At 33.2% G+C, this 12,836-nt stretch overlaps 1 protein-coding gene, 1 long non-coding RNA gene and 1 pseudogene across 21 annotated transcripts; 1 reads left to right on the plus strand and 2 right to left on the minus strand.

The window, feature by feature from the left end:
- Positions 1-216: 216 nt before the first annotated feature.
- Positions 217-5,087, plus strand: LOC132617147 (uncharacterized). Of its 19 annotated transcripts, none has more exons than XR_009573633.1 (7): positions 223-799; positions 1,166-1,356; positions 1,481-1,572; positions 1,653-3,084; positions 3,490-3,606; positions 3,868-3,946; positions 4,674-5,087. It is a non-coding gene; the product is annotated as an uncharacterized LOC132617147 (long non-coding RNA). The 19 variants fall into 19 exon arrangements; XR_009573626.1 differs by having other exon boundaries at positions 224-799; positions 1,166-1,804; positions 1,925-1,966; positions 2,038-3,084; XR_009573629.1 differs by having other exon boundaries at positions 230-799; positions 1,166-1,804; positions 2,388-2,435; positions 2,986-3,084.
- Positions 3,956-4,065, minus strand: LOC132620532 (U6 spliceosomal RNA; annotated as a pseudogene).
- Positions 5,088-6,709: 1,622 nt separating the features above from the next.
- LOC132616479 (eukaryotic translation initiation factor 5-like) lies at positions 6,710-12,001 on the minus strand. 2 transcript variants are annotated; one of them, XM_060330892.1, is made up of 2 exons: positions 11,842-12,001; positions 6,710-8,309 (listed from the first exon to the last, which is right to left on the minus strand). In XM_060330892.1, the coding sequence occupies exon 2, from the start codon at positions 8,262-8,264 to the stop codon at positions 6,975-6,977; it is 1,290 nt and encodes a 429-aa protein (XP_060186875.1). In that variant the 5' UTR covers positions 8,265-8,309; positions 11,842-12,001; the 3' UTR covers positions 6,710-6,974. The 2 variants fall into 2 exon arrangements, with proteins under 2 accessions (XP_060186875.1, XP_060186874.1); XM_060330891.1 differs by having other exon boundaries at positions 6,710-8,632; positions 11,842-12,000.
- Positions 12,002-12,836: the final 835 nt, after the last annotated feature.

Genomic DNA, 12,836 nt, shown 5'->3' on the forward strand with positions numbered 1-12,836 from the left:
ACAAACGATACAGTCTACCCAAACATTGTGTTAATTTATACAGTACAATATAATACAACATCATACTGTACCATACCATACTGTACATTAATGAACCACGAGAAACAACCATCCAAACAGAGGGTAAGGGTTGTTTGGCTGTTGGCTTGTAAAGGAGTTATCTATATATTATTAAAAACAGGATAGTTTTAGGACAAAGAGTAGTTAGATTAGTTATTAATTAGTTAATTTAGTCAGTGTTTTGAATTTAAATTTTAAAATAATTGAAAGTTGCCAAGTGGTAAAGTTAATAAATGCAAACAAAAAAAAAAATTAATAGCGCATAAACAATTTGGTTCCACCAAATCAGGACAACAGTGGAACATCCAAACAGTTACTTAGAATTTTACAGTGTTGCATCTCATTTTTATTTGCATCAAAAAAAAAAAAAGGAAGAGCCAAAAAAAGCACAAACAAAGAGAAAAGGGAAAAAGACAAAAAAGGAAAAAAAAATCTATATAATTTAACCTAAATGCACGTCTCTTACCCCCATTACCTCTATTTAACTCACAAAGGCAAATTCACGTTTCATCTAACTGCCCCATTTATCATTTATCATCTGTATATCCCGATTCTCCAATTTTTGTTCATGTATGAACTTCCAGCGGTTCACAAGAGACTTAATCGACAGAAACTGCCCCATTTACCATATGTATCCGGATTCTCAAATTTCCTTTCATGTTTGAACTTTTATATTGTTGCAGCGATTTACAGGAGATTTATTCGATAGAAATAGCCTTCAATCTCAAACTAAAAAGAGGTAAACATCTTAATCCCACTGTCTATTCGAAAAAAAGAAAGTAGTACAAACGTTTCCTATAGTAATCGTATGATCTGCTATTTGCTTTCAAGCATAGAGGTTTGTTTTTCTTTGTATATAACATATATGATAAAAGTCCTATTCAAGTAAAGAATTGTCCATTGATTCTAAGGAAATATGTTGTTAAGCTTCTTTATCAACTTCTTATCATAGAACGATATTAGTTGTTCTTTATTAGTTCTCCATTTGTTTCTCTGTTTTTCCTTCTTCTATTTCCTGCAACTACTGCAATTTAATTATAAAATAGTGTTTTTCTCAAATTAGCTAATAACTACTAAAAAATTATCAACTTGCGAGGACTGATAGTTTGACACGAAGATATGTGGGATAGGCAAAGCTGAGTTTTCAAGCTCACGTCGTCATTCCTTCTTTATAGGTCAGTTTCAAACTCAAATTGTTGCATACGTCTATCCTATTTTCTGAAAAACGAATCTCACCAATCACCATTATGGGCTATGACGTGAGATGGAGAATGAGATCAACTGACAATTGATATGGTAATTGAGAAACGAATTGGTATATCTTTGAGTGCTCTGCCTTTTCATGTGCAGACTTCTGTAGATTTTTATGTCCCTAAAAGTACTTATGTATTTGCTGAACATATAGTTTGCAATTTGTTAGCATGAAATTGCGGCTAGACCGAGAAGCTTTTTAGAGCAACTTTTTGTGACCATGATGACAGAACCGTCCTAATCCAGAAACCGGGAATGCAAGTGATGGTCTTCAAAATCTGTGTTATGGTAATTGCTGATTTTTTTTAATCATTTTCGTAATTCTTGCGTATATTTTGCAGAAAATGAGATCACTAGACAGCCAAATGAGGCATTTGGTGTATCTGATAGAGAATGTCATTCTTAATCTTCCACATGGCCAAGAGCAAATGCCGTGGTTGCTAGACTACACAGGATGGTCTTTAACCAATAATGTTCCCCTCAAATATTATTGGTTAGTGAGGTTTTCATTTGTTTTGCTTGGTTGGTTGAGACAAATCGTTAAAATCAAAACTCCCGATAAAGTGATATCTGCAGTATTTAATCCCACTAATTCATGTGTAACAAAAAACAGTCTGCTCACACAGTTAATTGGATATTCTTTATGTAATTAAAGGTATGTGGTCCTTTAGTTGCTTCTTATTTAAGAAGCGTCATGAAGCTTTTGCTCACAATATAATATTGCAGGTGTTAATGTGGTTTTTGAAAAAATGAACGACACTTAGAGCTAGCACTTCGTAGAGTGTCGACAACTTTTCATTCTCTTCTTTTGCCTTGAAGATAAGTAATCTTCAGAATTATTGTCATCATCTTTTGTGTTTCTTTAAAACAATCCACATTCTACACAACTTTTTTACTTTCTCATCATGCCTCTTCTCTTTATCATTAGTATATATCTATGCTTCTAATATGAAACCCACTAATTTTTCATATGAATTGCTAAAAGTTGATATGAAAAATAAGTTCATGCTTCTCCTAAATATTTGTTTCATGTGAATTCTTTGCATATTAATAATACATTTTATATTTTATTGCAGATATCAAATCTCTCAATGTCTTAAGATTCGAGAAAAACGCATAGCAAAGTAAGGAACTACTTCAAGCTCATGCATGTAAATGAAGTAAAATACAAAGTCGATACTGTAAGCTAGAAAGAAGTGAAAGGATGTAATTGATTTATGTAATTCATTATTGTTTTTTGAACAAGCCTGCAAAACGGAATTGCATTATTTACATCTACATGAGTTGTTTTGGAGATTTGCACATATAGTCGTTTCTCATAGCTACGTACTTGATTTTCTTTCTGTTTTATTTTTGGTGTTTCATTATTCAAATATATTTTTCAGAATCTGTTTACATTTCTACCGGCAATTTACGAATCACTTTATTTATTTTTTTACTTGAAGCACACACATTGATATCTTGATTGATATTTTTGGTGGAAGGAATATAGATTTTTCCTTTTACCTTATTTCTGTCAAATTCACCAAATCAAGGTATGCATATTTATTCGTTCTTTTATTAATTTATATGATTCAAACCTATATAAACGGTAATATTTATTGGATATTTTTAAAAATTTGAGCCATAAAAGTTGCTACAGTATCTTCAGGAGCATTACTTCTTCTCTTCCAGGTGTATTCTCCACTTTTCAGGTGTTGAATTTGATGCTAAAAATGGTTTCAAATTCTTTTGAAATATCAATATAATTGGCTTATCTTGATGAAGCACAAGGTACTCTTCCTCTTAATTTGTTTGTGCACTTTTGCTTAAAATTTTGGCACACCAAATTTTTGTTTCTTTTATCAACATGTAAAAAGAGTACTTCTAACATGTTATTCAAATTTCATTTGGTTTATATAGCAGGAACTAAAAGTGATAAATACTAATGAACAAATAGAGTAAATGAATTCTCTCTAGAGTGTACTCTTTTATCTGTGCCAATGGTTCTTACTCTGAATCTAAACTTTCCTTCCTCATGGTTACTGAAAGTGACAAAAATAAAGAAGGAAAAGAAAGATATATGAATTGAAATGAGAGTGGCAACATTCAATTTTATATGGTTGACACTTGGTACTTCTAAAATTGTTTTAAAAATGTACCTATAGCTTGCATGCTTTGATTGGTGTTTTTGTGAAGGCAGAAGAAGGTAAATCATGGAGAAAAAGGAACACCAGTGGTTGAAGTAAGGAGAAAAAGGAACAACAGCATAAACTGAGAATGATTTCAAGCATTCAAAATTCAAATATCTCATTGGTACTCTTCTCTACTCCTCAAGAATACTTTACAACTTCTCATATGAAATCCAACTTCAAGAACACTTGGACATGGAATATCACAAGAAGAAACTTGCAAAAATAAACATAATATGCTTACGATGGCATAAGCAGAATATGCATACAATTCTAATTTATATTTCTCAATTCTCTAGAATTATCCTTATTGTTTCTCTAGGATTATCCTTATTTTTGTTATATTTATCCTTATTTGTACTTTACAATGTCATATCTTCTGCAGAGAATGTTGATCTGATAAATTGCTGAGTGAAAATCATCGAAAAAGAAGAAAGAATTCCACCTTTATTAATATATTAGGGGTCAGTTCCAAATGGTTAATTTTTCTTATTACAATTTGTGTGTGTCATCCTTTGCGCAGGAGCCATGCTAATCTTCTCTGTATCGTTTCAATTAATTTATCGTATGTCCCCGAAGGGACTTTTTTTGTTATTACAATTACGCAAATACAACTCAACTTATTTGGTTATGTTCAGGACATAGTTTGAAATTGTCATAACTCAATTCATAATTGTCAGGATAATATCAAAAAAATTGTTACTATTTTTAGTTAGTGAATTGGAATACAAAAAAGTATTTGCATCGATAATAGGAGATGAATATACATGACTTTTCAAATTTTGGGAAAAAAAAGTTTTTAAAAATGTAGTATAAGTGCTATATACATGATGATTTTGTGGACATAAGGTACATTACTAGGAATCTTTTTTCAATAGTGTATGCATTTTGCTACTAATAAAAGAATTTGAATTTGTGTCGGAGATAGATATTCTTTTAAATATAAATATTTTCTTCGTAGATATATTTAAAGATCAAATATTTCAATTTTATTATCCTGGTAGTATCTCTAACATAATTTGTAGATCTGTTTCCAAAGAAATTGAAACCGTGTGGTTTGAGTGAACCCTGTATAGTGGCACATACTTTCAGCTGACCATACTGTTTGGATGTTTCTTTACAATATAGATTTTATGTGTAAAATAGTACTTTTCCTCGATCTAAAACTTAAGATTGATTGTGTTAATGCAGGTTTACATCGCATATGATGCAAGTCGCTTTTCTGGGAGCATGGCTATGGCTATAGCTTCAAGAATGCTTACAATTAAATATGTTAAAGAAGTCAAAGATGAAAAGAAGAAATGAGCATAATCAAAGGCCATACATCATGAAAAAGATGCGTACTTTGACCAAGGATTGCAGTAAGGTGGATTTTTTTCCCCTATGAAACGATAAGTTCACCCATTATATCCAGCTAATAGCTTAATGTTAGAAATTACCAGAAGTACCACCATTAGATTAGAAAAAAGTTCACGGCTTCTAAAACAACAAATAGTAGTGGATTGCAACATCTACTCCCATGATGCTAATTTTGGTACCCATGGAATGCACGGCATTATCAAAATATATATTAATTAAGTCAACTTATGTTTTCGCTTTTTACAAGGAAGTTTCTATTAGAAAGCTTATCATACATTAGCTAACTTTCTCTTTTATTTCCTTTAGCCTGATGCTTCTATATTGCATTATTGAATTAGTAAAAATGGGTCATTATAAGAGTGTTTCGAAAGCACTGCAGTTATCATCTTTTGTATTTTAACAAGTTTTCTTAAATACTTAAAAGGTTAGATTTACTAAGATCACTTTACTTAAGCTACTTGGTCAGTAAGTAATGGATTAAATATCACAGTAAAAATTACAGATGTATCTAGCTTCCTTAAGCTACTATAAAAATTTCTTTCTAAGTTGTATTGTTCAGAGTAGCGCTTTGCACGATGCCATAAAGAAGATTTCAGAAATTAATACAAGAAGTTGGATCATAAATTTATTTGATTGGATAGTACAACATTGACGGTTGTAAGTGCATGATACTTGTGTCTTTGTGCGTTCTCCTTATTCAAATGATTTACCATTACTTTGACATCAAATTTTGATGCTACAATGTAATTCACCCATGAAAACTATTATGCTTTAATAAAGATCTTTAGTCACATTTTTGTTACAATTAATTATGATATACCTAAATAGATATTGTTTAAGACACTACGCTTATGTTCAGTTAGCACTATTGAAGATGATCAGAACTTAAAGATAAGATTGTTACAATTATCTCTTTACGCTCTTTTTTTCTTTGAACCAACCTGCGCATCGCGCAGGTACGTATACTAGTTTATGTATTAAAACAAGCATAGCTAATCCCATGTTTGTTAACAACCGCACGGCCCCTTATTGTTCGCATTTTGATTTTATAATCGCCTTTGCAAGAATTTGAGAGGCATACTAATCGATTTCCTTTTTTTATTGTTCTTTCCAACTATTCTAATTGAATTGCATTAGTAAGCATAAATATTTGAACGATCTTTTTGAAGGAAATACAAAAAGGAATACGTATAGGAAAATTTACAGGTTCTGTTCTGGGTTGGCTTTTCAATCACAGTATACCTGGGCAAAAACAACTCTAATAGAAAATAGGGAAAAGGATAAAAAATACTCCTCTATTTTAGGAAAGAGGCTAAAAATATCCTCCATTACAAATTTGAATCAAAATACCCCTCCCTCAATAAAGTTTTCAAATACACTCATGTCTTAATGGAAATTCTCAAAATAACCCCCGATTTCATTTTTAAACCTGCTCCATTTAAATCCGAACCAACTAAACAAAAAACCCATATGAATTACCCGCTCGTGTGCCTAGTGGTTCCAGATATAGGATTCGAAAACAAGTTAGTCGCATATGATTTTTTTTATGTAGTCAAATCGGGTTTAAATAGAGTAAGTTTAAAATGAAATCGGGTCATTTTTGGAGATTTAGAAATTTCCGTCTAAATAGGGGTATATTTGAAAACTTAAATAGCATAATGGTTATTTTTTACCCAAATTTATAACAGAAGATATATTTAGCCGTTTTTCCAAAGTAGAGAGACATTTTTGACCCTTTTCCCTACCACATATGATTGTGAAGTTGCAATATGATCAGAAAACCTTCAAGTCATCATACAAATGATCAATAGGACACACGTTCATTTCTAATCGCCATGAAATGGCGGAGACTATTAAGGAGCTAATACTATATAAAGGAAATTTTATTCACGTAAAGACATTAATAAAAGGCAAAGAGACTGACAAAAGGAACTTCTCATGAGTTTGCAGCGCAGACAAACAGACCACACACATAACATAAAATAACAAAACATAAACATCATAAGATTAACAAACATGTGAATTTCCAACACAGTAGCATCCCCGGCAAAGCAAACTAACTCAGGACAGCAATCCCAGGCATAGCAAACCAATTCAAGACAGCAATTTAAATAGGTGGGAACACTTGTGATCTCATTCCTCTTCGGACTCGGATTCAGCGCTTTGTAGCCACTCGATGAATGGTTTGAGATTCTTCCAAATTTTGGAGTCCTTGTTCGCAGCAACGCCCTTGTTGTACCACTCTACTATATATTCCTCCTCGAACACATCGGCATCATACAAAGCTTTCAAAACCAGAGCCACTTCCTTCAGTGCAACTGAGTTAGATTTCCCACAAAATTCTTCTATAGCTCGAAGCAATCGTAGTTGAGACTCCTCGTCTTGAGCAACAGCAGCAAGGTAGCTTTTCTTCTTAAGAACCTCCTTGGCAAATCCCTTCTCAACGCCATCCAAGAGTACCTCGTACAAAGCAGTAATAACTTCCTGAGGAGACCCAGAGAGTGAACCCAAAAAGGATTGTAATTTGCTGGATGTAACTCCCTTTTTTAGATTTGCTTTCACTTCCCTAACGAGCCTCTCATGATTTGTCTCTCCATTCTCGGTCTTGGAATTCTCAGGTGTCACAGACGCAGCTTTAGGACTTGGGGTTTGAGTAGTTGCCTTGGATTTCTTCTTCTCTGACTCAACTGTGGACAGCATAACCATTTCAGCAGTCGCAGCATTTAGCTGTTCTTGTATACGCTGCTGAGCAGCTTCTAGTGATGTATCAGTTTGCCACTGGATGTCATCATCGTCATCTTCTTCAAACTCCGCTTCTTTCACATTAACATGGTTCCTAGGTGGTGAAGCACGATCCTCATCGGAGCCACCATGTTTCTTTTTAGAACTAGGCTTTGTGCTAGCATCTTTGGAGGAAACCTTTTTCTTTGTTTCTTTCTTCAGCTTCTTTAGCTCTTCATCAGCAGCCTCACCTTCCTTTAGTCGCTCCTTCTCAGCTCTTCTCATTGCTTTCTTGTCCTTGGAGCTCTTCTTTGCCTCAGGTGGGTTCTTAAGTATAAAAGTTGTCAGCTTGTCCCTCATGTCCACATCAGAAATGAAACCACATGCAGCACATTTTAGTTGGATCATCTGAGTTTTGGTTATTAAGACCTCTGTTTCAGGGTTTCCGCAACCATAGCACTGAACGTATTTCTTAATGAAGTTCTCAAGAAGACCGGCAAGTTTGGGAGTTTCATGAGCTCCATTGACAAGGGCAGTTCCAGTTTTTTCATCAAATTTTGACTGAGCCCCAAGCTCATTACCAAAATATTTTGTTGTATAGGATGGAGGCCTTGCTAACGCTTTGGCAATATCAACCATATTCACCACATTTGTCTTGATGCCATTCCCACGGCCCTCTATCTTGGTAATCATCCTGGGCATCTTATACCTGTAGAAGGCATCATCACTGTTGCCAGCACCAATGTTCTGCAAAGCCATCTTTGATTCAGTAGATAATTCCGGGATGGAGTGTTAAGAATGTTCAGAGAATTCTTCAGCAGAACAATTGCAAAGTGCTGGTTGTGCCTTCCAGCAACCAGAAAAGTCGAAGTGTTCTTCCTTTAATGGTATGAGATGCATACAGTCAACCCGACAAGAGAAATGGCGGTTATTTTTTCTTGACCAAGGACAATACTCTCCAAGCAATCCAATGGATCCCAAATAGAAGATGGCTTGTTCGGACATAAAAGGAGTTTTACTTAGACCACTACAACTTTGAAACTCTACAGAAGGCACACAAAAGTTGCAACCTTCAAAAAGATGAACCATGAGTCAAATACAGGCAAAGAAACTAAAAGTTACTACACTAAATTTACACTATATATAAGCATGGGTTGGGGGATGGATCGTCGTCCGTCCCCAACTCATGTTTAATTTATTTATTTTAAACGAAAAAAAGAATGGACCCCATGTTAAAAAAATTAAAAAATATATAAAAAAAATCCTCCAAACTCATGTAAAAAAAAAAAAAGTGGATCTCATATTAAAAAAATTAAGCAATATCAAAACAAAAAAAACCGTGCACCCCATATTAAAAAATCAAACAATATTCATGTAATTCCCAAAGTATTCCCATTAAGTCAATAATGGTGGATTCATTGCCACATGCATATCAACCCATTAGTGGGAGCAAATAAAATTATTATACATCAAAAAACGTGGACCCCATATTATTGCTTTTCTTCAAAAGATTAAGTAGTCAAACCATACAATTTCCTTTCTTTTCTTATATTAGCCTGAGATCTAATCTAGATATTTAACTGTTGTATTTGCTATTCCGCCATGTCATTTATTTGTTATGTTTACTAAAATAAATATACTTAAAATATTTATATTTTAAGTTTTATTCTTACTCTAATAAATATGAAAAGAGATTAATGTCGTAAAAGAAAAAATATATTAAATGGAGATCAAATAATAAATAAGATAAATTAGTCAAATTATAATTCTAATTGACGTTTCCTCAAAAAAAGGTGCAAAAGACAATATGACAAGTAAAATGAGCTAAACCAAGAATATTCACCAAAAATTAAAAAATAGTAGTTCTTCGTTTAAATAGAAAATCAAATTTCTACTTTGTTTCATTTTAAACATGTAAAATTAATTTAATAATTTGAATTAGAATTATCCAAATCAAAATTTGATAAAAAATAATAAGTATTGTTTAGGTCCAGTCTACATACATTAACAATAGAATATTTTACACCTTTAAATTAATCGAATTAAAATTTAAAGTATCAACTGATGCTTAAATATTGCTATTATTTTGTCTGAAAGAGAGGAAAATAGTTTCGTTTTAAACAAGTCTTCTCTTTTAAAAAGTATTAATAAATTTTTGCAAACTTTATATTCGTTACAAACACTAATATAATAAAGTTTTGGATAAGGAGCACAAAGTACAATGTTATATTAATCGTGTTTTGAACATAGTATATATATATATATATATATATATATATATATATATATATATATCTGTGTGTGTGTATTAGAAATATAAAATATATATATTATCACTACCCAAACAAAACCACATACACATAGGTACACTATAATCCAAAGCGTTAGGCCCGTGCTGGAGTGGTATCGTCGTCCACCTCCAACTCATGTTAAAAAATAAAAATAAAAATAAAAAGTGGACCTCATATTAAAAAGAAAAAAAAGCAATAAAAAAAATAGACCCCATATTAAAAAATCAAGCAATATCAAAAAACAACTACACACATAAATACACTATAATCTAAAATGTTGGGCTTGCGCACGGGCATACGCCATCTAGTTATATTAATAAATGAGAGGTAAATGGTTCTAACAATGACAGGTTAAAACTGTTCTACCCTTAAGATTCAAAATTCAGTTCCTTTCGGAAATAGTAGCTTGAAACACTACACATTCTATATAACCTTTTGCAATAAATATGAGCATCCAACAACAACACAACATACCCAATTGAATCCCACAATGTGGGGTCTGGGGAGGGTAAAGTGTACGCAAACCTTACCCCACCTTGAAAGGTAGGGAGGCTGTTTCCGAAAGACCCTCGACAAATATCAGCATCCATAGAGATGAATAAATAGAACAACAAAGGTACAGAACGATAAATTAATCTACCAAGGAACTTCATCATTCCCTTAAGTCATTTATCAGTGCGTATATAAGATCCCAAACTGCATACTCTAGACAAGATTGCTTAGCTTCAAAAAGTAGACCATATTTTTAATGATTCTTGTTCCTTCCTCTGTCCCAATTTAGGTGACTCTTTCTTTTTTAGTCAGTCCAGAAAAGGATGACACCTTTATATATTTAGTAACAAATTGACTTTCAATTTCCTATTCTATCCTTAGTGAGATGATTTACAGCCACACATTCACATAAACATAAATTGGAATATACGATGCAATTTTTTTTCCAATTGGATTGTTGCACTCCATGACCATCTAAATGCATAAATTAGGCATCAAGCTGCTAGAGTCATTCAGCGCTTAAGCAAGACATCCAGACACATACACGTAATTCAGCTCACTTTTAACCGAAAAAGAACAACACAAATATATGCAACAACTGGCTTGAGCCTTGGAGTGCTCCCCTTTCAAGGTCTCAAGTTCGAAACCCACTGGGTGCAAACAATTTCTGAGGGCCATCGGACTGGGGTAAAACCCTGAATTACCCGTGGTGCACTTGCGGGAAACTCCTTGCCGAGGGCCTGTGCACCCCCGGGATTAGTCGGGGCTCAAAGAGACCCGGACACTCGATGCTTAATCAAAAAAAAAATATATATATGCAACAACTATAAATAACCTTTTCTTTTACAATCTAATCCGACTAAAGAAATGAGGGTCCTTGTTATACAGGTTAAAACGTACAAAAACCATTCAATCAATGCCAAATTATTTGGAATCTGATATTTGAACTATCCATTTCCGTTCCACTCTATTTCACCTCATTTCATTCCGATCCCCCAAAAAAGTAATATTCATCACTCAAGCTCACTTTTGAAAAAAAAAAAGATAACAGCGCAAATATAGGCAACAACTATCAAATAAGCAAAATTCTTTTACAATCATCTACGATTAAAGAAATCAGTGTCAGTGCTAAAAACATTCAATCTATGCCAAACAGTTTCAGCTCTATTTCGCTTCATCTCACGCCAATTCCTAAATAAATTGTCTTTTAAGCCAAATTAGGCGTCCTCTAAAGCTAGAGATTCTCCAAACACAGAAACCCAATCAGTAAATAACTAAATATATTATCAAATCCCTAAAACAAAATAGATCCGAAAAAAAAAAAAAAGTAAGAAAAAATAGGTGGAAAGAAAACTGAAACAAAATAGATCAGGATCGAAGATGAACTTATATATAACATAAATAAATACGCAATGTCCATTCATTCATTAAACAGCTTCAAAATTACGTTACTCAATGGATAAAGCTGAAAATAAGAAGAAAAAGTAATCAAATACCTTATTAGATAGAACGACGAACGAAGCGGAACAATGAGAGAGCAATTGATAAAAATTGTAAATTTAGGTTTAATCAAGGAGAAGGAAGGCGGCCTAGAAGTTTCCTATATATATATAGGGTTTCAAAGTGTATTATTACTAAGATAGAACAGTTTTTTTGTTGGACGGGTGTATTTTATTTTTTGGCTGAATTTAATTTGTGAAAAATAAATATCAACGCAGGTGTGAGGTAATAAAGTTGGGGTCAAGGGAACAAAACGGTAAATAATGTCAAGGATAAATATATCAAAACAATATAACGATGGGCAAATATAATTTTTTTCTAAAAATATAAGGGCAAGCATGACTCTTTTCCGTATAAAGAGACCAAGTTACTCTCCCACAACTGAAGGGGGACTCAACACCCCGCATGCCTTGAACATATGAACGTGGACAATAAGTTGGGGGTGCAACATCATCTAGTAAACAATGAATCAAAAGGGGTCCGTTTCTATATATCTCAATTGCTAGTATGAATTAATTACTTTTGTATTTTTTTTTAAAACTATCTTGTTATGTGTTACTTGAGCTGAGGGTCTTTCGGAAACACGCTCTCTATCTTCACAAGGTTAGAATAGGTCTGCGTGCATTTTATCCTCCCCAAACCTCACCTGTAGAGATACACTGATATTATTATTATTTTGGTAAACAAATAAATTTTAAACCTAACTTAATTCCAAAAGTAATACATGGACCTTATTCTACAGAGCTTGTCTGCTAAAAGAGTTGAGTCCTTCGCGCATATCCCCTTATTCGAGGGTAGTCTTATTGCTCGTCTCGGCACTTTAAGTGGCCGAAAATACGCCTGAGATTCTGGGTTCAAATCCCAACAGAGTATAAAAAAATTCGCAAGGCAGAATTTCTTAGTAAATTAGGTGTATTCTGGCAAAAGTTAGGCCTTAACTTTGTAGAATCACAGCAGACTAAAAAAAAAAATCGAAAGGCATAAGTTTGCC

Source organism: Lycium barbarum, chromosome 11 (assembly GCF_019175385.1).
Source record: "Lycium barbarum isolate Lr01 chromosome 11, ASM1917538v2, whole genome shotgun sequence".
Classification (NCBI taxonomy): Eukaryota; Viridiplantae; Streptophyta; class Magnoliopsida; order Solanales; family Solanaceae; genus Lycium; species Lycium barbarum.